Below are 24,447 nucleotides of genomic sequence, written 5' to 3'. Positions count from 1 at the left end.
TGCTGGATTCCTGTCATTTCCGGAAGCAAGGCATCAAAGTCAATATCGCTCAGTAAATAAATTTCGTTCATCTCAGTAATTTTACAGAATTAATTTTCATCACTTGCGTTATAAGCAGATAGATAGCCATTCCATATCCAAATCACCGTAAGGACAGTCCATTTTGTTTCATCTAGCAGCTAGACGGCATTAAACACCAAAACCAACCATTTATTTAATTTTTAGTCAGGTGAAATGTTACAAGACCAGGCAAAAATACTAAATTCATTATATTGCTGATATATGCAGGGATTAAACAGAAAATAGAAAAAACGAGTTGATTGTAAACACCGATCGAGAATTCGGGGAAACCCCGGAAAGTAGTTCCGGCAGTTCACACGACCAATTTCACACAAAAATGTCGATGGGTACTTTTCTGTCCGTTCACAGTTGTGTGAACTCCAAATATCAGATCACGTGACTACCCATTCAGCCAACCAGCATGAAAGAAACATTGTAAACTTGAAGGTATGACATTATTTCACTGTAAAGACAGATGTTATGATCATTTCCTACTGTGCATTCTTAGAATGTGTAATTTGTCCTCGTGACCATATGGTTGAAACGGATGCTGCAGATGCCGTACTGAGACGGAGCCGGACACCCACAGGACGACCTGGACCCATGGTTAGTCATGTGATTTACTGTTTAATGACAAAAAAGATCCGGACATATATGGTTACACAAGTCACTAATGTTCGCATTTATGTTTAAACAAAGATAAAACGTCAATCAACTTCAGTGTATGCATGACCAGATCATCTCAAACATGTATCTCAATACATTTTTCCAGGGCTACGGTCAAACTATTCCCAATCGGACATTTTGTACCTCTCGGGACTTACAGCGGGTACTCGGGTAGGGTCGGGTAATAGGGGGTGGGTACCCGGTTAGTAAATTTGGACTCGTCCCAGCCCTAACCTCTTAGCCTGACCACCTGTTCCGTCTAGTCGCTCGTATGAGAAGCATACTGTGTACATGTAGACTGCAGGGGACCTGTTCCAACCCAGGGGCATCACGTGGGTCATCATGTATACAGAAAGAAAAAAATGATTCCAACATTGTCATGGCAGATATGTAACTTTAACAGGACAAACTCACTTCCATGATAAAATGCTTTATTCCAAGAGAAACTCCATTCATTTGAAATGGTATGAATACAATAACAAATCGCAATGAACAAACACCCTCGTCTTAACTCGGGACAATATATAACATGTAAAATAGATGACATCGAACAGATTTAGCTATTCATCCTTAAAAAATATAATATTCAAAGTTTCTAAAATTTACACAATCACGTATTAAGTGTAAGTCTGAAATACATAAGCACTTCTTCGACAATGATTTTGCAGAAACTGGTGTGGGGAGTCGTCTTTCTTAGGTTGAGCCGCATCAGCTATTATATGATGTCAGCTTACTGAGGTTTATACCGATAAGGCTGCTGGCTGACAATCAAAAACTGTTTAGGGCTTAATGATCACAATGTATATAAAATTGAATCTATCGAACAGTATTGATATAGGCAAGTTGATGGTGTGTAGGATCTTATTTCATTTAATAAGTATGATGCGACACATCTGCTCCTTGAGTGAGTGATTGATGTGGGTTTCACAAAGTATTTCCCTTGTTTCTGGATGTTACAGCTTAATGAGCAAGTGTTGCAGGTTTCTAGTAAAAAGTATGAGCACTGTGCTGAGACCTCGGAACACTATCACTACCCATGACAAAGGGACACAACTCTGCACAACCTTTCCATGGTTTTCCTAAGGCTAAAACAATAATAAGAGTCTTGGTTCTCAGGCACTGCCCACATCATCATAAAGTCCGCCGCAAATTTCGTTTTTATTTCCATTATCAAAATAATCAAAAAATCCTAATTCTTAAAAACAATGCGATCCAATATAGCACACAGTTACTTCCCTTTACATGCACACTGATTTACTGCGCATCTGGTGTTATGGTCATGGTGGTAATAGCAGTTTGCATAATTGTTTATGTAGGGAGGTCCTTACTAGTTTGATCAATCAAAAAACAAAACAAAAAACAAAAAACAAAACAAAACCGCCTGTCCACCTGCACGATGTTTTCATTGCCTGAGAACCAATTCTTTTATTTTTTACGCCTTAAAGACATCTAAAGAAAGTGATCTCTTTCATGTAGCAACAGCACAAAATGATATTTCTTTTAAGATAATGACTGTTCATGTATGATGAATGTTCCTTATGAAATATGTACATTGTGTTATCTACAAAATATTTACATCTTCTACAACATGTGGGGGGCGGTCGGGTAGCCTAGAGGTTAAAGTGTTCGCTTGTCACGCCGAAAACCCCGGTTCAATTACCGACATGGGTACAATGTGGGAAGCCAATTCTGGTGTCCCCCACTCTGATATTGCTGGAATATTGCTAAAAGTGGCGTAAAACCATACTCACTCACTCACTCACTCACTCACTCACTCACTCACTCACTACAACATGTGGACAAGTGAACTATCAAATGCAGGTTAGTATGCCTCAGCTCAGACCTTGAATATTGCTAAAGGAGGCATTTAACCATACTCACTCACTCACTCACTCACTCACTCACTCACTACAACATGTGGACAAGTGAACTTTCAACTGCAGGTTAGTCTGCCTCAGCTCAGACCTTGTCTCTGGTGCTGATCTGGGTAACATTGGCAGATGAACCCAATGAGTAGAGGTATCCAGTTGCACACAGATTTGTTTGAAGACTCAAGTTACCGAGTTCATTGGAATAATGGTCCTCATTCCACAAGCAATCTCAGCAACTAATAGATGACAGTCTTTTAAGACATGACCTTACACCGTTTCACCCCATTGAAGCTATCAGCTACACAGCTATCGCAGCTCCCATTGTTAGCAGACTTCCAAGGGTCGTTGTTCTTCAAATCATTGTAGAATGAAGGTTTTCACGGTTGGAGTCCATCATAACTCAAGCAACAATGTAGCCAGTGAAGCAACATAATCGCGGTGAATTGGGATTTGAAACCACATTCATAGATTTCTGGCGTGCCCAAGGGACACAACTTTTCACAGTGAATTGTACCGCCTTGGACGACTGAGCCACCCAGTGAGGTATATAACATGTGCTACCATGATAGGCAGCTGTAGGGTATGACTGGGTCTGGAGGAGGTTGTACAAGCAAGGCACAATTTGGGAGAGGGTCGTAAAAAACAGTCGTGGCACTGTAGCTCACCTGCAAATGTAGTAAAAACAACAAAGACAGCTGATAGACAAACGTTGCTGTCAGCATTGACACTCAAATATTTTCTTCATAAATACTAAAGGCTTGCGCTAAATTCTAAAAAGAAATAAACAAAATATAATGTCAACATAAGGAGGAACATGTATGCCATCTCCTCCAGTCTGGCAATTTCAGAGGAGGAAAAGTTTACGGAGGTAAAAATTACACTTTTGAGAGAATTTAAAAGCACAGCACAAAGCGATGGTGGTGGTGGTGGTGGTGATGGTGATGGTGATGGTGATGGTGATGGTGGTGGTGATGATATATTGTTGCCCAGGGGTTGGATGAAGGACTTGTAAAACAGTTGATGACATACAAAACAGGGGTTGACACCGTTGGTCAATCCAACTATTCTGCAGGCCCTTTTGGACTAAACATTTATGTAAAATAGTTAGATTTTGGTAGAAAACAAATCCCTCTTGATTTGCATTTGTCTTGGACTAATGGACAAGTGAGTGTCTATCCTTAAAAAATAGGCAACCATCGGTAGGGCTGGGATTGTGTGCTCATGATTCAGGAATCCTGACTACAAGTCTGTGTGTTGCACATTGTATAATGGGTCATTATCAGAATGCGAGCACTATTGTTCTGGGCATTGTGTCTGATTGTGTATGATCCACAGTAGTCAGTGCAGACACTCTCACTGGACAGGTGCGACTTATTCCTTGTCAGAGTAACTATGTTTTCTCTGTCTGAGACTGCTGGAAAGTTCAGTGCCCATGTTGTGACAATGCCTGCACTTCACTTGATGTCCATAAACTGAATGTCCATGACAAACAGGTTGGTGTTGGGCAGTGGTGGAGCACCTGGGGACAGCACATTGAACGTCATTTTCTCCATGTTCACCGACGTCCTGCAATACAAACACTCAGTTAGTCAGAGCATTAGCACATTGAACGTCATTTTCTCCATGTTCACCGACGTCCTGCAATACAAACACCCAGTTAGTCAGAGCATTAGCACATTGAAAGTCATTTTCTCCATGTTCACCGACGTCCTGCAATACAAACACTCAGTTAGTCAGAGCATTAGCACACTGAACGTCATTTTCTCCATGTTCACCGACGTCCTGCAATACAAACACTCAGTTAGTCAGAGCATCAGCACATTGAACGTCATTTTCTCCATGTTCACCGACGTCCTGCAATACAAACACTCAGTTAGTCAGAGCATCAGCACATTGAACATCATTTTCTCCATGTTCACCGACGGCCTGCAATGCAAACACCCAGTTAGTCAGAGCATCAGCACATTGAACGTCATTTTCTCCATGTTCACTGACGTCCTGCAATACAAACACCCAGTTAGTCAGAGCATCAGCACATTGAACGTCATTTTCTCCATGTTCACCGACGTCCTGCAATACAAACACCCAGTTAGTCAGAGCATCAGCACATTGAACGTCATTTTCTCCATGTTCACCGACGTCCTGCAATACAAACACTCAGTTAGTCAGAGCATCAGCACATTGAACGTCATTTTCTCCATGTTCACCGATGTCCTGCAATACAAACACCCAGTTAGTCAGAGCATCAGCACATTGAACGTCATTTTCTCCATGTTCACCGACGTCCTGCGATACAAACACTCAGTTAGTCACAGCATCAGCACATTGAAAGTCATTTTCTCCATGTTCACCGACGTCCTGCAATACAAACACTCAGTTAGTCAGAGCATCAGCACACTGAACGTCATTTTCTCCATTTTCACCGACTTCCTGCAATACAAACACTCAGTCAGAGCATCAGCACATTGAACGTCATTTTCTCCATGTTCACCGACGTCCTGCAATACAAGCACTCAGTTAGTCAGAGCATCAGCACATTGAACGTCATTTTCTCCATGTTCACTGACGTCCTGCAATACAAACACCCAGTTAGTCAGAGCATCAGCACATTGAACGTCATTTTCTCCATGTTCACCGACGTCCTGCAATACAAACACCCAGTTAGTCAGAGCATCAGCACATTGATTGTCATTTTCTCCATGTTCACTGACGTCCTGCAATACAAACACTCAGTTAGTCAGAGCATCAGCACACTGAACGTCATTTTCTCCATGTTCACTGATGTCCTGCAATACAAACACTCAGTTAGTCAGAGCATCAGCACATTGAACGTCATTTTCTCCATGTTCACCGACGTCCTGCGATACAAACACCCAGTTAGTCAGAGCATCAGCACATTGAACGTCATTTTCTCCATGTTCACCGACGTCCTGCAATACAAACACCCAGTTAGTCAGAGCATCAGCACATTGAACGTCATTTTCTCCATGTTCACTGACGTCCTGCAATACAAACACTCAGTTAGTCAGAGCATCAGCACATTGAACGTCATTTTCTCCATGTTCACCGACGTCCTGCAATGCAAACACTCAGTCAGAGCATCAGCACATTGAACGTCATTTTCTCCATGTTCCCTTCAAGTTTGTTTGTTTGTGTGTTGACTCAGCAATATTCCATTTATATGATGGTGGTCTGGACCAGACAATCCAGTGACTGACATCATGAGCATTGATCCATGCAATTGGGATACGATGACATGCATCAACCCAGTCAGCGAGCCTGACCACCTGATCCCGTTAGTCGCCTATTACAACAAGCACAGTCGCCTTTTACGGCAAGCATGGGTTGCTGAAGACCGATTCTACCCTGGATCTTCACGGGTCGAAACGGGTTAACCCCTGCATGTTGACATGAAAACCTTGTTGTACCCTGGTCCCATAAATTTATCAAGGTTGAAACATAGTCATGACTGATGCATAAAACCTCGGACTTTTGATGACTTTGTCATGCTTTTTCATTAATTTATGCAAAGACTGCCAGGAGTCACTCATTCTGCCAGCCGGCATACTCACACAACAATAAATCCCAGCGTGTTCGACTCAATCATGGTCTGTTCGATGGTGGTGGAGGAGTTGATGCTCAGGACATGGTGCAGGATGTTGTTACCTGGAATATTCAACACAGGTAAACATAGACAGTTGAACAGCATCAGTTGAATACAGACACAGAGGAAGAGAGACAGGTGAATAGAGACACAGAGGAAGAAAGACAGGTGAATAGAGACACAGAGGAAGAGAGACAGATGAATACAGACACAGAGGAAGAGAGACAGGTGAATAGAGACACAGAGGAAGAGAGACAGGTGAATACAGACACAGAGGAAGAGAGACAGGTGAATACAGACACAGAGGAAGAGAGACAGGTGAATAGAGACACAGAGGAAGAGAGACAGGTGAATAGAGACACAGAGGAAGAGAGACAGGTGAATACAGACACAGAGGAAGAGAGACAGGTGAATACAGACACAGAGGAAGAGAGACAGGTGAATAGAGACACAGAGGAAGAGAGACAGGTGAATAGAGACACAGAGGAAGAGAGACAGGTGAATACAGACAGAGGAAGAGAGACAGGTGAATACAGACACAGAGGAAGAGAGACAGGTGAATAGGGACACAGAGGAAGAGAGACAGGTGAATACAGACAGAGGAAGAGAGACAGGTGAATACAGACACAGAGGAAGAGAGACAGGTGAATACAGACACAGAGGAAGAGAGACAGGTGAATACAGACACAGAGGAAGAGAGACAGATGAATACAGACACAGAGGAAGAGAGACAGGTGAATAGAGACACAGAGGAAGAGAGACAGGTGAATAGAGACACAGAGGAAGAGAGACAGGTGAATACAGACACAGAGGAAGAGAGACAGGTGAATACAGACACAGAGGAAGAGAGACAGGTGAATAGAGACACAGAGGAAGAGAGACAGGTGAATAGAGACACAGAGGAAGAGAGACAGGTGAATACAGACACAGAGGAAGAGAGACAGGTGAATACAGACACAGAGGAAGAGAGACAGGTGAATAGAGACACAGAGGAAGAGAGACAGGTGAATAGAGACACAGAGGAAGAGAGACAGGTGAATACAGACAGAGGAAGAGAGACAGGTGAATACAGACACAGAGGAAGAGAGACAGGTGAATAGGGACACAGAGGAAGAGAGACAGGTGAATACAGACAGAGGAAGAGAGACAGGTGAATACAGACACAGAGGAAGAGAGACAGGTGAATAGAGACACAGAGGAAGAGAGACAGGTGAATACAGACACAGAGGAAGAGAGACACAGAGGAAGAGAGACAAGTGAATAGAGACACAGAGGAAGAGAGACAGGTGAATACAGACACAGAGGAAGAGAGACAGGTGAATACAGACACAGAGGAAGAGAGACAGGTGAATACAGACACAGAGGAAGAGAGACAGGTGAATAGAGACACAGAGGAAGAGAGACAGGTGAATAGAGACACAGAGGAAGAGAGACAGGTGAATACAGACAGAGGAAGAGAGACAGGTGAATACAGACACAGAGGAAGAGAGACAGGTGAATAGAGACACAGAGGAAGAGAGACAGGTGAATACAGACACAGAGGAAGAGACACAGAGGAAGAGAGACAAGTGAATAGAGACACAGAGGAAGAGAGACAGGTGAATACAGACACAGAGGAAGAGAGACAGGTGAATACAGACACAGAGGAAGAGAGACAGGTGAATACAGACACAGAGGAAGAGAGACAGGTGAATACAGACACAGAGGAAGAGAGACAGGTGAATAGAGACACAGAGGAAGAGAGACAGGTGAATACAGACACAGAGGAAGAGAGACAGGTGAATAGAGACAGGTGAATAGAGACACAGAGGAAGAGAGACAGGTGAATACAGACACAGAGGAAGAGAGACAGGTGAATACAGACACAGAGGAAGAGAGACAGGTGAATACAGACACAGAGGAAGAGAGACAGGTGAATACAGACACAGAGGAAGAGAGACAGGTGAATAGAGACACAGGAAGAGAGACAGGTGAATAGAAACACAGAGGAAGAGAGACAGGTGAATAGAGACACAGGAAGAGAGACAGGTGAATAGAGACACAGAGGAATAGAGACAGGTGAATAGAGACACAGAGGAAGAGAGACAGGTGAGTAGAGACACAGAAGAAGAGAGACAGGTGAATAGAGACACAGAGGAAGAGAGACACAGAGGAAGAGAGACAGGTGAATAGAGACACAGAGGAAGAGAGACAGGTGAATAGAGACACAGAGGAAGAGAGACGGGTGAATACAGACAGGTGATGTGTCAACAGAGCCACAGGAATCACATAAGCTCTTCAACTTCAAATTGCTATTGTTCATCAAAATCACCTCCATCAGGTCATAGAGTATTTAAATGTCAATATCACCCATATGAGTAGAAACATTGAGTGTAATCATGGTAATAACTTTTGGATATTTGCAATTTAGTGATTCTCAAAGCTGATTGGTCAGTTGAAGCCCTATGATGTCACAGTGCTTCACTGTTAAAATACAACCTGACTTCATACATTGTTCATGACGTCACAACTTGATTTCATGACTGAACAATAGTTTGCAATCAGTAAAGTTTATCTAGTGGGTTGACATTTCATAAGATTTTTCTTCATTTTCTCTCTTAAAATGTCAGTGAGTAATATATAGAATAACCCACTCAAAACTCGAAATTATGAACTATCTGCCCCTCGCCAAAGCCTCGGGACTTTCATCATACATTCAGAAGGTACAGATAATCCATCATTCCTCACGTTGGTTATTCTCTAAATAGACTTCCTTCATGATATCAGTGAAATGTCAATAGTAAGCACCAACTGGGGACAAGGTTACTGCTTCACAAGCTTCCAAGCCAAACTTTACAAAGCTTATGTGAGTGAGTGAGTATGGTTTGACGCCGCTTTTAGCAATATTTCAGCAATATCATGGCGGAGGACTCCAGAAATGGGCTTCACACATTGTACCCATGTGTGGAATCAAACGCTTAAACCACTAAGCTACCCCACTGCCCCTCACAAAGCTTAAAGGTCAATTAATGTGTAATTGTTTGACGAAATCTGATGCAATAAAGAATTTACAGTAAACTATGTTTGTAACGAACACGCTTATAACGAAATGGCGAATATAATGAACTGTTATTTTTGGTCCCTGCAATTTGCTGTATAGTGAGTGAGTATGGTTTTACGCCGCTTTTAGCAATATTCCGGTTTTCGGCGTGACGAGCAAACGCTTTAACCACTAGGCTACCCGACCCCCCAAATTTGCTGTATAAATGCTGTATACATGGTTATAAAGAACTACGGTTAAAACAAACTGGAATTAGTGCTCCATTTGATTTTGTTATAAGCGTAGTCTACTGTAGACCAATTCGGGACACTTGCTACAGTATGCTGAATTCTTTGCTTCAAATAAAATGGCTCCTAAATGTGTGCCCCGAAATACTGATGCACAACTCATCCTTTGTTTGTGTAGACTTACTGGGCAGCAGGGGTACCAGCTTGGTCTTGTTGTCCTGGGCTTTCATCCCCAGGGGCAGGCACGATTCGGGCAGGGGTGGGGCTGGCAACACACACAACATTACTCCAGTGACAACATCAACAGTACATGCCTATAACATGTATAAAGGTTCATACAGATACGGAAAACTAAAATTCAAGTCGTTTTCAAGGCCTTTTTGAGGTTTGACTTTTATTTTCAGTGCTGTTAAGTTTTGTTTTTAGCTTATGTCTGTCCACATTTTTGTTTTAAATCAATTATACCATGTATTAATCATAAGATCTGAAAAGCAGTATGAATTTTCACAACCATCAATAAAAGATATTAAGTCAGTCAAGAACTTCTATACATGTACTTATACTAACAGGCATGTATGTCTTTTTGTACAAATTCAAGGCTTTTCAAGCTAAGTTGGTGATTTTCAAGGCTTTTCAAGGTTGACACTAAAAATCAAGGCTTTTTAGAGACAATAATATTTAAGGGCTTTTCAAGCGATTTTTACCTTGTATATATAGCATGCTTAGAATCAGTAGGGTTAAACATTGCTTTGTACGGTATTTCAGTTATGTTAAAGCAAATTGACTTGTTTACCACTTTGAGGAAACTGACGAGTGTGGTCATAATGACAAACCAAGGGTTGTTTGAGAGGCATTTCTTAGAAGGTGACGAATGACAAAGTGGACAAAAAATTTATCGATAAGAACGTCTTTATTATACTGTAATAGCGACATTCAGGTATAGATCTTCATATCGTTGTCAAGGGAAACGTTGCTATTATAGAATAATAAAGAAGTTATTATCTATAAATAATATGTCCACGTAACGGAGGGTCATAATTCAGGTAAATCTGAGAATCACGGAGATCAAATTACGGAACACGAGATCATTGTAATATGCTGCCTGGTTGAGTATTTAGTTCACATGAAGCATGTAAGCTAGTGGTGGGACGGTACACCTATGCTTCGGTGGATTGTAATTTTTTCTTCTCGATACAAGTATCGATCACAGTCACACGCTAAGTAAACAAAATCGATTCTGACCTTAAATGTTTGATTAAATAACTGTTCCACTAAACACTAATCAGTAGTGCAAGTTAATAGTGAAAACATAAATATTTTCATCCATTGCCCCATACTTCAAACTGCCACCTGTAAATCATCAGTGTGCCAGGTATTTGGCCATCCTGTCTATGAAAAAGATGGCTTACGCACCACAGATAAGAGCACATCCAAGTATCGTGATACATATCAGATCGTGAGTAAGGTATCGTGATATGTATTGGATCTCACAGTTGGTGTATCATCCCAGCCCTACTGTAAGCATGGAGAGCTTTATACTCAGTACGTGCAAACTGTTGAGGGCGTACTATACATCATTCATAGTTTGCCTCATATAAATATAGAATACTAAACGAGCTCCCGTGTAATACCAATTTAATGAAACGAGTGAATAGTTGTGGTATGTGATGGGCGAAAGCTTTCGCTCGTGATATACCACAACTATTCACGAGTTTCATAAAATTGGTTTTACATGGGAGCGAGTTGAGTATTTTATTTATTACTTGCTATTTATAACGTTTTTAGAATTATACTGTTGAGTGTGAATAGGCTGACACCTACACGATCCACAGCATAATCCAATTGAGTTTAACACAATAATACTTCAAACACGTCAAAAGTTGAAACATATGAATTTAATACCATACAACGGCCCACCTTTAGAATTCAGGCATCTGTTCGACAAAATTATAGTAGCGTTAAGGTTATCGCAACTCACATACTTTAACTTAGACCAACGACTGTTGTGCTACAGTATGAGGGTTGCTGGGGTCATCGAGTGTGCACAAGCTCCTCTCATTGATCTATCATCTCCACACGCAATGTCGTTGAATAAGCCAAGGGATGTGGAGAGCTTTCAATATTTGTTCGTGAAACGTGTTCCGAGAGTACATAAGCACGCGTTTTGGTATTACACAATGTGTAATACAGCTGTATGTTTATTAAACGGGTGATCTCTTCACGGGCAAGTAATAAATATCATACACATATAAAACATTGCATTACAAAGGCACACACTGGAGCATGGTGCTTTAGACATTGTGATATCACTCTAAATCATTGTCTCTCTGATTACCTCCAATCTTAAATATTTTGACATCTGCAAACTTGACTTCGAACGTGTGAGGGTACAGGGTGTTCTTGATGCCGTAGAAGTATTCCCGCACCTTGGCGTCCCTGCCCTCGGCACGCACGTGTGTTGACCGCTCCACTACCTGACATGGCAAACACAAAACACAGTAATGTCAATAATAGTACCAGATTTCAAATAAATGTGAAATTCAGAGATCATCTTAGGCCAATGTACTGCATTGAGTAGGTGATTGACTGATTGTTTGTTGTTTAACGCCGCACTCAGCAATATTCCAACTATACGATGGCGGTCTGTCAATAATCGAGTCTGGACCAGACAATCCAGGCATCGATCCAGGCAATTGGGATACGATGACATGCATCAACCAAGTCAGCGAGTCTGACCACCCGATCACATTAGTCGCCTCTTACGACAAGAATTGTTTCCTCTTACGGCAAGCATGGGTTGCTGAAGACCTATTCTACCCTGGGCCTTCACGGGTCTTGAGTTTGTGATGGATGTCTATGGTAGGTGTTACGATTAGCTAGCTGTCTACCAAGTCTATGGTGCTTAAAAACCAAAGATGATCATCTGTACATATCTGGGATTCGAACCCACTCTCTACAGACCTTGAGACAACTGTCGCACCTGAGCCCCGACATGATGCTTTGTAATCTAGCATCATGCATATTGTAGTCATGACAATGGCAACCTACTCACCCCTCCTGACTTTGGCAGCAGGATGATCTTGACGAATTCCGGCATGTCTCGTTTCATCTCATTATACAGCCGCTCTTGGTCCAAGACAATCACAGCATCAACTGTGGGAGAAACAAGGGAGATAACTGCTTTTTGGGGGTTTTTTTTTGGGGGGGGGGGGGGTTTTGTGTGTTTTTTTCATTGTTGTTTCACGCCCCACTCTGCACTATTCCAGTTATATGACGGCAGTCTGTAAGTAATCGAATCTGGACCAGACAATCCAGTGACCACCTGACCCTGTTTGTCGCCTCTTATGACAAGTAGTCTCCTTTTACAGCAAGAATGGGTTGCTGAAGACCTATTCTACCCCGGGTCTTCACGGGTCAGATAACTGGAGGTAAAGAGGGGAGATAACTATAGGCAGCTAGGGGAGATAAGTAGAGTGAGTCAGTATGGTGTCACACCACTTTTAGCAATATTCCAGCAATATATATCATACCTTCAAAGGCTCCTGCAGCTTGTTTAATGGCCTCGTATCCCCCTCCTCGTATCCAACCCCCCGTGTTGATGATAACCCCGCTCATATTGGCTGAAACAAACAAGACGAAGGTAACATGTGTTTGTTCTAATAACCTGATTTAGGCATCCACTGACCATGCTGATCCAAACTTTCACAAAATAGACATACAAATTTAAAACAATTAAAAAAAGTTCTCTTTCAGTTAAATTCAGTTTAATTTAAAAGTTTCAGTTTTACTTAAACATGTTAAACAAATACAGTAAAGATCTGGGAAAGAATCTGTTACAAAAAGAGGCCAAACTTTGCTGCCACGTTCCAGCTGTATGACAGCTGCTTGTAAAAAATCAAGTCTGGATCAAACAATCCAGTGATGGTATTGTGAGCAACGATCCATGTCGTCAGGGTACGATGATGTAAGGTTTGGGTACACAATCAACCAAGTCACTGATCCAGACCACCCGATCCGTTGCCTCTAACCACCAACATAGGCTGCTGGGGACCAATTCTTACCCGGCACCCTCACAGGTCGAGGTCTAACTAGATGATAACATTCACATGACCATATTTCAATCTGATAAGTTCCCCCTATTTTTTGTTTGACAAAATTGCTGTTCATTGTGAAATAATAACAGACTATGAATACTAACTGGCAGATTTTCATCCAAATTCCTCAAAAATGTGATTGTTGCAATCGTACACTCCAAGATCATTGAGTAACTTTACTCAAGAGAATTTCTAAACAAATGCCACGGCAATAGGCTAAAAAAAATAATAGTCTTAGTTCTCAGGCACTGCCCTCATCATCATAAAGTCAGGCGCATGTTTCGTTTTTATTTCTATTTTCCAAAAAATAAAAAAATCCTATAACTTCAAAACAATGCGATCCAATATATCATGCAGTTACTTCTCTTTACATGAACACTCCTTTATTGCGCATCTCATGTCGTATTCTAGACTAAAATCTAGTCTCTGAAATGAACATATCGTACATAAAAAAAACAGTTGTTCAGTTATCTTAATAAAAATGTTATAAAAAGGAGCCCAGTGACTCTCTTCATTTTCCTGATACTGCAGTGATCTAGACTTGCCAAACATTATAGACTTGCATGGGCTGTATTTGATATATAATTGTATCAGGGTCTGTAAGACAGACTAGTCGTATTCACATGGCCATGGCGACAATACGAGTTTGTATGCTGGTTTATGTAGGGAGGCCCTTTCCCAGGTTGATGGTACACAACTGTTTATTTGGTTACATACTAGTTTGAACAAGCCAAAAACAACCAAAAACAGCCCCCCTCTATGTTTTTAAAAGCCATTGCCTGTGAACCAATTCTTTAATTTTTTTAAGTCTTATACAGTTATAAGCATGATAAGACGTAAGTAAAAAATAATCGGCAACATCCTCAAAAACTTTGGATGCATGTTCAATACTTTTACACATATCCATAGCTTGAAGACTTAAAGATAAATTGTTTGATAGGCATCACTTAGAAGTTGACGGATGACAAAGTAGACAAAATTTGTGGATAACAACTTCTTTAATACTGTAAAGGCGACGTTTCGGTACAGATCCTTATATCGTTGTCAAGCAAGACATTATACAACAGTATAAGGATCTATACCGAAACGTCGCCTTTACACTATTAAAGAAGTTGTCTACTTAGACATAAAGATGTTTAAAAAAGAGCACCCATAAAAGCATATTGAAGGCTCCAAAGAATCTCAAAGACTCCCAAGGGTCCCTCAATCAAATAAAGGACATGAAAGTGAAGTTAACTTGCCTTTGTTGCTGGATTCACATCGCAGATTGATGACATCGGCCAGTCGCGACACGAGGAGATTGAAGAGTGTGAGATTCTCGCTAGGGGACTTGTGTCCGAAGTGGAAACAGAGTGGTGCTGCCTCCGAGAAGCCCTCCTCCACATCAGCAGGCCGCTCCACGACGATAGCCCCTACATTGGGGGGACAGCATCTCAGTTACAGTAGAGTGAGTGAGTGAGTGAGTGAGTGAGTGAGTGAGTGAGTGCGTGCGTGGGTGGGTGTGTGGGTGGGTGTGAGTGAGTGAGTGCGTGCGTGCGTGGGTGGGTGGGTGTGTGGGTGGGTGTGAGTAAGTGAGTGAGTGAGTGAGTTAAAATTTAACGTCACACAGTTATAACGAACTACAAGGGACTGGAGAAATCAGTTTGTTATATACATTGTTAGTTATATACGTTTTCGCTTGGAAACACCTGCTATCTTGCATAAAACGATAGACAATACACATAATAGCAGCGTTGACTATTAGCGGTGATCACTTCATAGCATTCAAATAATAACATTGTCAGTGATTTTGCTCTGGCCTCGTTTTGCTGACTGCATTCATGAACCCATGTCTTGGTGAGTGGCAGCTCGTAACTTTTACGAGGCGGGGCCAAAATCAGTCAACAAGCAGGGTTTGAGAATGGACTGTCTTCTTAATGATGGTACTTAATGTTGATTTTGAATGTCAAATTCCATTGACACTATAACACAATCACAATATGTTTAATGTTTGTTTTAAGACAAGATTAGTCCAATTACATTTGTTTATTTGTTGTTTAACGCCGCACTCAGCAATATGCCAGCTATATGATGGTGGTCCGTAAATAATCGAATCTGGACCAGACAATCCAGCAATTGACATCATGAGCATCGGTCAACACATTTGAGATGCGATAGCATGCATCAACCAAGTCAGTGAAGCTGACCACCCGATCCCCATAGTCGCCTCTAACAACAAGCATGGGTTGCTGAAGACCTATTCTCTACCCGGATCTTCACGTGCCGAGGAACCTTGAGAACATTTCATAGACGTCTCACTCTCTTTCTGTGGTTTGTTCACCTACCTATTGTTCCTGGGATTCCTATCTGATTCTGAAAGAACAAGAACAAGAACAAGTGTTGAGGCAAATACTACTTCCAGAACCAGGACGTGATGTGTGCACATACATGACTATCAAGAGTGAGTGAGTGAGTATGGTTGTACGCCACGTTTAGCATGTTTAGCAATATTCTAGCAATGTCACAGCGGGGGACACCAGATTGTGCCCATGAGGGGAATCAAACCAGGGCCTTCAGCGAGACAGGCAAACCCTTTAACCACTAGGCTACCCCACCATCCCTGACTATCAAGACATATAAACTTAACTCCATTTACTTGAAATTAATCCTGTCAAAAAAGCAGCATGTTTAACAAAATCAAATGCAGTAGTTTCTTCAGTGTGGTTGGCAGGGATGAAACCCTTGCATATTATGACATGACCTGAACAAATAGGTAATCTTCAGTCTCAATCACATATCTGTGTGTGTGTGTGTGTGTGTGTGTGTGTGTGTGTGTGTGTGTGTGTGTGTGTGTGTGTGTCTGTGTGTGTGGGTGTCTGTGTGTGTGGGTGTCTGTGTGTGTGTGTGTCTGTGTGTGTGTGTGTCTGTGTGTGGGTGTCTGTGTGTGCGCGTGTGTGTCTGTGTGTGTGTGTGTGTGTGGGTGTCTGTGTGTGTGGGTGTCTGTGTGTGTGTGTGGGTGTCTGTGTGTGTGTCTGTGTGTCTGTGTGTGGGTGTCTGTGTGTGCGCGTGTGGCTGCTTGTACTTGTTTGGACTGACTTAATAGTACTTGCTCACTGAGATACCAAGCTGCAGTTTAATATGGATACCCCAATCAGACACAGTATATTGACCCCTTGCCGAAAAGTCCTTGTTTTCTCCAATTAACTTCAATGCTGAACTCCACGCAGGCTAACAACAATAACCATCTTTTAACATATTTTTTAGCCAAGGAATCTAACCAATGATCTTCCACTCTCTGGGCAGACGCTCTATCCACTGGACCATGTTAAGAAAAAGACACATTAGCTGTGATGTTTGGCACACAAAGTAAAGGACTCGTGACATTCCAATCATGTCTGCTTCTCACCTGACCAACGTCTAGATCCGCCAGGACTGGAGCACGCCCGAGCCGCACAGCGTAGTTGCAGAGGAGGCGGCACAGCGTGCTCTTTCCGACATCAGTTGGCCCAACAACAAGCACCTGCACAACACAGACTGACATAAGTGGTGGAGCAATACACCCAACATTGGGGGACTCATGATACTCAGCGAGGTGGAGTGAGTGAGTGAGTGAGTGAGTATGGTTTTACGCTGCTTTTAGCAATATCACGGCGGGGGACACCAGAAATGGGCTTCACACATTGTACCCATGTCGGGAATCGAACCCGGGTCTTCGGCGTGACGAGCTAACGCTTTAACCACTAGGCTACCCGACCGCCCCTTGGCGAGATTGAGGGAAATGGGGTTTAATGTCACGTCCAAGATTATTGCACTTATATAGTTTGCTTTGTTTGTTTGCTGTTTAATGCCGCACTCAGCAATATTCAAGCTATATGACGGCGGTCTGTAAATAATCGAGTCTGGACCTGACAATCCAGTGATTGACATCATGAGCATCGATCTAGGCAATTGGGATACAATGACATGTATGAACCAAATCAGCGAGTCTGACCACCTGACCCTTTTAGTCGCCTCTTACGACAAGCGAAGTGCATGCACATGTGCGGGTATTTGCTTATACCAGTCTGCACCAATGTCGATTTTATAATGCTAGCCCACTCAGATACCATGCCGCAGTTTAACATGAATACCCCACTCAGACACAGTATACTGGCTCCGAGCTGACCAGTCCTTGTTTTAGCCCCTTCATGCCGAGCATCAGACAGGGTAACAAAAAGTACAATATTCTAATGAGTTAAGACACAGCCGGGGATCAAACAATGGACCTTCTGCTCTCCGGGCCAATACTCTACCACTAGACAACGGAGGCGGTCCATGATACTCTGTGTCACGAGTTGAGTATGGTACTGTGAGGTCATGTATTGATACAAAATGATACAAAGTGTTAAAGGTTACATGTAACAGTACATGAAACTTAACTGTAACATACTATTTGCTAATTGCATTTACAAGAGCTCTCAAAACACTTTTCATTAATTAACTCAACACCTGCCATGTTGGCTTTACATGTTTATACTTTATATATGTTTTGATTGGTTGTCTATTGAGTCCCTTTGAAGATGCATTACATCTCATGGTGATTGATTGATTGAACATTCCTGTAAATAATCGAGTCTGGACCAGACAATACAGTGGTCGACATGACCAGCATCAATCCACGTAACTGGGATAGGATGACATGCATTGACCAAATCAGCAAGCCTGTCCACCCGATCCATTTGGACCCTCTTATGACAACTAAAAACATCTTCATTCATGCATCATGCTCATCCTATGTACGGTGTCATTGATTGGAAATTTCAGTATTGAAATAGCGATGGCGTCATATGATGGCAGTCTGTAAATAATCAAGACTGGACAAGACAATCCAGCAACTTACATCAGGAACATCAATCTATGCAAGAGACGATGACACGCATAAACCAAGACAACGAGTCTGACCCCCCTATCTTGTTGGTCGCCCCTTTACGATAAGCATGGGTTGCTGAAGTTCACCTCTAACCCAGATCATCATGACACATCTATTAATAATAACTATTCTGTATATGTGTAAGACACAAATGACCACCATAGTCCTGCCATTTAATGCTAAATATGAACTAGACTGATCCATTAAATGATTAGAAATGAGCACTTCTGATTAAATGCAATGTTTTTATACTTACCTAACGCTACACCTACAGCACTGTGTAGCATCAGGTAAGGCAAAACATGAGCATTTCTGATTATATGCAATTTTTTTATACGTACCTGATGCTACATGGTGCTGTAGGTGTAGCGTCAGGTAAGGTATAACTTGAATTTCTGCCTTCTCATGAACCATCTTAAGCATGGTAATCTAAACCATTGCAAACAATTCTGTTCATCAGTGATTTAGAATATTTTTCATAAATTTGTATCGATACAGGATGACATTAAAAATGTACCGATACATTGATATCCCGATATACAAGGACATCCCCAAGTCATCCCGCTCCTCGTATCTCACCCTTGGTCCGCGGGAGTTCTCGGTATCTGCTTTCTCCCTCATCTGTTCCAGCGCTGCATGTGTATTTACGTACATCACCATCGGGGTCTCCTTGGAAACATAGGCAACTTCCGTCTTGCCGCTGAGGTTACAAGGTCAAGGCCAATGTTGTGTAAACATGATACATGTCATATAAAAGTCCAGATTCCACCCTTGACAAACTAGGCTGGAATTATGGAGTCATATATTTTGGCTGGACTAAGGAGTCTATGTATAGTCCAATCAAAATCTCATAACGAAATCGACATCTGTCATGCAGATTTCAGTCGATTACAGGATTTGCAAAGCATGTGTACATCCAACTCGGTTCCAAATCTGTTCATGTTTTTAAACAAGGTGCTCATGTGATTGGATGCATTTCACAAAGACCCTTTATATTACAAAATAGATTTTGATTATGGATCAGATCATCCTGACTGGAGCCGCGATTTTGTTTGAAGCAAATGCAAATGGTATGAAAGCTGGAATGTGATTGGTCAATAGGAGGGACATAACTCGTAATAGACACTGGTGGTGTTACGATCGAGCCCACAAATTCCAGCCTAGTTCAGCAAGGGTGGAAACTGGACTTTTACAGTCAGTTAACCAATCTGTATGTAATTCTACAGCAATATTGAATACCTATGGGTTGAGATCAGTATCGACAAAAGGTTATAATTAACATGATTAATATTACTATGACTCTGAAAAGCACTTGATTCTGATTGGTCAATCAAGGATTTCAATCACATCTGATTTGTTTATACAGCTGATTTGACATATTTGAGGACAGCATCATTTCTAATACTTATAGAAATTCTTTCTCAATCATTGTCGGTCAGCATTGGCAATAATATGTACACTTGTCTACAATTCACAAGAACTGGGTTATTACAATAGTCACAGTATGTGTGGCAATACATTTGGGGCAGAAAGCAAAGATAGAAACTGACTAAATCAATGTTTTTAAATCGTAGGGAAAACAGACAGCGGAGATTCTGTTTGTTTGTTAATATGTTTGTTGTTTAACGCTGCACTCAGCAATATTCCAGCTATATGACAGTGGTTTGTAAATAATCGAGTCTGGATCAGATAATCCAGTGACTGATATCAGGAGCACTGAGCTACTCAATTGCGATACGATGACATGCATCAACCAAGTCAGCGAGCCTGACCACCCAATCCTGTTAGTCGCCTCTTACGACAAGCATAGTTGCCTTTTACGGCAGATAATAGGTTTCTGAAGATTGCTGATGTTCACATGACACTTCTTTAGTACTGACTGTTATGTCAAATATTCTGTGTCACAATGAATGGTGTGATATAAAAAATAGTAGTATGTGGTCCAGAGCTTACCTCGCCTCAATTTCGTTAGGGGCGACCACTTTATGTTTGCTTATGAAATAGCCTAAGAAACAAAAATACTTCTTCACTGGTTATCTTTGTTTAACATCAACAATATATCTCTTGTGCTGAGAGAGACGAAGAGCGTATCTTGTGTATGGTGAAAGGATATTTTGATGGTACAACCATGCCATGTGAACACGGCCACTTTGGAGCCGGCTTGAAACACATAGCGCTTATTTTTGGTTAATTCCGTGCCAAACACCTCAGCCATTCCATCGCATAACTGAAAGACAAGATCATGTCAACATTTAGTAACAATGGTAACGCATGTTGTTATCAAGAAAATCAGAATTGACAGATATCAAAAGTTCTGATGATCATAATTAACTATTATATACCATTCCATATTATGTATGTATTAAATCACCAGTCATGACAGACTTGTGACAACACCATGTCAGGGATTCTGGGATATGACAAAAGTTATGGGTATTGCCAACAGTATAGTTTCATAAGCGTGGTAAGGCCATGTAGAGAGGGGTTGGGAATGAGTTTAATAAGGAAGGTGTAAAGTCAAGCTCAAACCAAGATTGTTCAGGCCATACAGTTTGTATTGACCTTGATTCTTTCATTAAAATAAAACACAATGGATCAATAGATGCAATGTAATGACCACTTTTTCCTTTGTGTGTTCTATTACTTGTGATATATATACAGAGGGAAGGTTTACAATAAGAAAGGTATTTTCTCCTCTTTTTCTCCATAAAGTGTTACACAGACCGATAATAAGCGAACAGAAAATTGATAAATGGGGTGCTTATTAAAACTATATACAAGTTAAATATATTTTCAGAGATCAAGCGGTAGTAAATAATTAGTTCAAACATTCATGAAACTAACATTTTCTCATAACAGTTACAATGCAATTATTTTCCCCATTTTCAGAGCTGTTTACTGTAAAAAATCTGTAAATGTAGACATTCAGTCTTATGAAGATTACTTACAAATTGGTCTTTAAGTTGGTCAGGGGTGCTTATTGGAGGAGGGTGCTTGATCATGTTAATACGGTTATACATCTTACAATTACACAATACAGTCTACACAACAGGCATAATACTAACTTACATACTTACCTCTAAGTTCACACTTGCTTTAGATTCCACTTCAAATCTTAATTCAGAAAACTTCTCAAGTTTGTATTCTTCCTTTCTCTACAAACAAGAAATATTATCAAGATCATATTTCAGCGAGTACATACATCCAATCTTGCTCTTCAGTTCTGAGATCTCAGGGTCTTTACCAAATGATATAGAAATGGCACTAGTCCTGTGGTCCATGCCAAACTGGTCATGCATACACTGAAGCTGACTGAAGCTTTAACTTGATTCAAACATATAAAAAACAGAAGCAATGCATGCAAAGTCAGAAAGAAAAGCACACATTAGTGACTTGTAGTGTAAGCATGGAGTTAGAGTGAATTTTGTCTTTAAACAATATATCACGTGACAAAACATGGGTCCGGGTAGTCCTGTGGTTAACCATGTCCTACTCAGTACCGACCTGACCCGAGTACACAAGCTACCTGTCCCAGCCCTACTATACATGTTAGATGATGTATGTAATCTACAACCTTCTTACACCTCTTGTCTGTTGACATACGGGCATATTCAGATGTAACTATGGGCTGATGACCTACACCTTGGTAACAAACTGAATTGAATTTGATCAAATGTGTGTATCATTTATAACTTTGTTTATGACAATAAGGTAACATCTTTGGAGTAGGTTCATTTTCAGTCTGATTATTGATCCAGGTTAATGTTGTATGTCGTTTCAGTCACTGCTGGGTCAAGTGTCAACCACATGGGTCATGATTATCAGATTTTATTAGTTCAGTGTACACATCTTATAAAATCTAGCAAATAGTACCCATGATGGGAGAGCTTTTCGAAGTTATTAATGAACCTGTGGCGGTCACATGTGTTAGACATCATCAACCATTTGACCGATCTTTGAAAGATGATTGTAAATTATAATCACCTTTCAAAGATCAGTCAACTGATCTATGGATGTGTCAAATAGATACGAAGGTAATTCATAGATAGCTGTAGACTAACTGTCAGTCTTGGCAACGTTTCTATAGTCCTTGCCAAACTGCCCAAAAGTTAAGGTATCCTAAGGACTAGTAGAAATTTGCCTTTTTCAAGGGTTTCTAGATGTTATCATTATAAGGATTAGGCCTAGTGGACTAAAACTGTTCGATTCTATCACTGAAAATCTGTGTGATATTGACTGATGTTCTAACCAGATTTCTTACTGTATTTGGCAGTGTAAACAAACTGCCTACTTCAGTCTAAAATTGGTTAGTCCCGTTGAACAATTATGTCATAGTCACACTGATTGGGCCCACACACCAGCTGACGATTTTGCATATGGACAATATGCCGATTCGTCTAAACACTGTACCAGCTGGATGAAACTATTCACTGTCGGACTCATATTGTATCCCTAAAACATACCTCTTCTTTATCGTCAGCCATAGCTTTGGTTCTAAGTTGTTCCTTCAAATATTTCTATTTGTTTACGAGTTGCGCCTCACATGCAACATTCAATGGGCGCTGCCATGTTTTGTCACGTGACACACCGTTCGGACATTTTCGGTGCTTTCCGTTAACTGACGCGTTTCGCAGAATGATTGTTTACATGGCGTATTTTATGGCACTTCTAACACTTGTAACATGGAATTATTAAAGAAAAAGAAAATATACCCCGTTGAATTCCTTTCGTCTTTGAAAGATCAGTGTATTTTTGAAACACGAAATGTCAAACACTCATATACTTCAGTTATCAAATCTAGCTACAATCTAGGGGGTGGGGGTGTTAAGGGCTAAGATTGCAAAGGGGTCTGGGTGGTGGTGGTGGTGTGTGGATGGGGGGTGGGTGTCCAAGGGGTAAAATGATAAAGGGGATGTAAATATATAAGATGATCACTAAGCGTTAGGTTATACGAGGGTGCCATGCAGAGGCACAGTCGCGCGCGTGTGTGTGTGACTAACTAAAGTAATGTCAGAAATGCTAGAAAAATGCTTTTCTGGCTTCATTTAAAAAACACGAGTCATAGGGCTATGAAAATTGCATATTTCAAAGTAAGGCAAATTGACCTAATCTAGCCTATCCTAGCCCTGACTGTGATAGTGCCCTGAATTGTACGGAGATAATGTGACCTCATAGACGAGATGGAATATTTCTCTCTGAATATTTCCCCCATAGCTTGGGCAGTTCGGTAATTTTCACACTACCTAAACTAATAAATGGTTCCCTCCATCTCTCTAAAGTGTAAAGTACTAATATGCATGTCCTAGTACCGACTCCATGTCGTGTACCGTGGCTATGGCTATGCAAGTGTAATGTAACATGCATCATGAGAGCAGTGTTGATAAAACAAACGCAGCGTCATTTTGTTATATTAGAAGATGCGCATCTAGAATTTTCTCCATGTGATATTTTTGGTGTTGATTAGATGTTTTCGGAAGACTACATTATTATCATTACAACAAAGTCACGTGCGTATATTTCTATAGTTCGTTTTAGACTGCCATCATTGGACTTATAATATATCCGAACTTTAGGGTTTTCGTTTGAATTTTTATCCTGTAAAATTGTCGATGGGACTCCTTGTAACCGAAATACTTCAAACCACAGGTAGGTCTATCGGTAGTTATTCGATATTTCAATAGCAACAGTCTGTGAAAAGTTCTATCCTTTTTTAACCGGCAAAAAACACTTTTCTAGCATTTCCGACAGTACTTTAGTCCGGACATATGCCGATTTCATAGTGATAGCTCACTGAAAATATCATGCGCAGCCTAACATAAATACCCCACTCAGACACAGTCTACTGACTCCGAGCCGACCAGTCATGGTTTTAGCCCCTTAATGCCGAGCACCAGGCAGGGTAACAACAAGTACCATCTTTTAACGTCTTTTGGTATGATGCATCTAGAGATAGAATGCCCGACCTTCCGCTCTCCGGGCAGACGCTCTAGACCACGG

At 41.2% G+C, this 24,447-nt stretch overlaps 1 protein-coding gene across 2 annotated transcripts; it reads right to left on the bottom strand.

Moving 5' to 3' along the window:
* Window positions 1–1,143: 1,143 nt before the first annotated feature.
* Window positions 1,144–23,033, bottom strand: LOC124114702 (polyribonucleotide 5'-hydroxyl-kinase Clp1-like). Of its 2 annotated transcripts, none has more exons than XM_046475399.2 (13): window positions 22,914–23,033; window positions 21,528–21,605; window positions 20,564–20,677; window positions 19,030–19,155; window positions 16,948–17,061; window positions 15,887–15,914; window positions 14,804–14,974; window positions 12,999–13,088; window positions 12,521–12,621; window positions 11,804–11,942; window positions 9,653–9,733; window positions 6,170–6,263; window positions 1,144–4,163 (listed from the first exon to the last, which is right to left on the bottom strand). In XM_046475399.2, exons 1-13 carry the CDS (start codon window positions 22,932–22,934, stop codon window positions 4,052–4,054), a joined length of 1,269 nt encoding a protein of 422 aa, XP_046331355.1. In that variant the 5' UTR covers window positions 22,935–23,033; the 3' UTR covers window positions 1,144–4,051. The 2 variants fall into 2 exon arrangements, with proteins under 2 accessions (XP_046331355.1, XP_046331356.1); XM_046475400.2 differs by lacking the exon at window positions 1,144–4,163 and adding an exon at window positions 4,193–5,671.
* Between the last annotated feature and the right edge of the window lie 1,414 nt (window positions 23,034–24,447).

This window comes from Haliotis rufescens, unplaced genomic scaffold (assembly GCF_023055435.1).
Source record: "Haliotis rufescens isolate VD_foot unplaced genomic scaffold, xgHalRufe1.0.p SCAF_10, whole genome shotgun sequence".
Lineage (NCBI taxonomy): Eukaryota > Metazoa > Mollusca > Gastropoda > Lepetellida > Haliotidae > Haliotis > Haliotis rufescens.
Note: the sequence above shows the minus strand (reverse complement) of the source record. Positions and strands in the feature narration are given on the sequence as shown.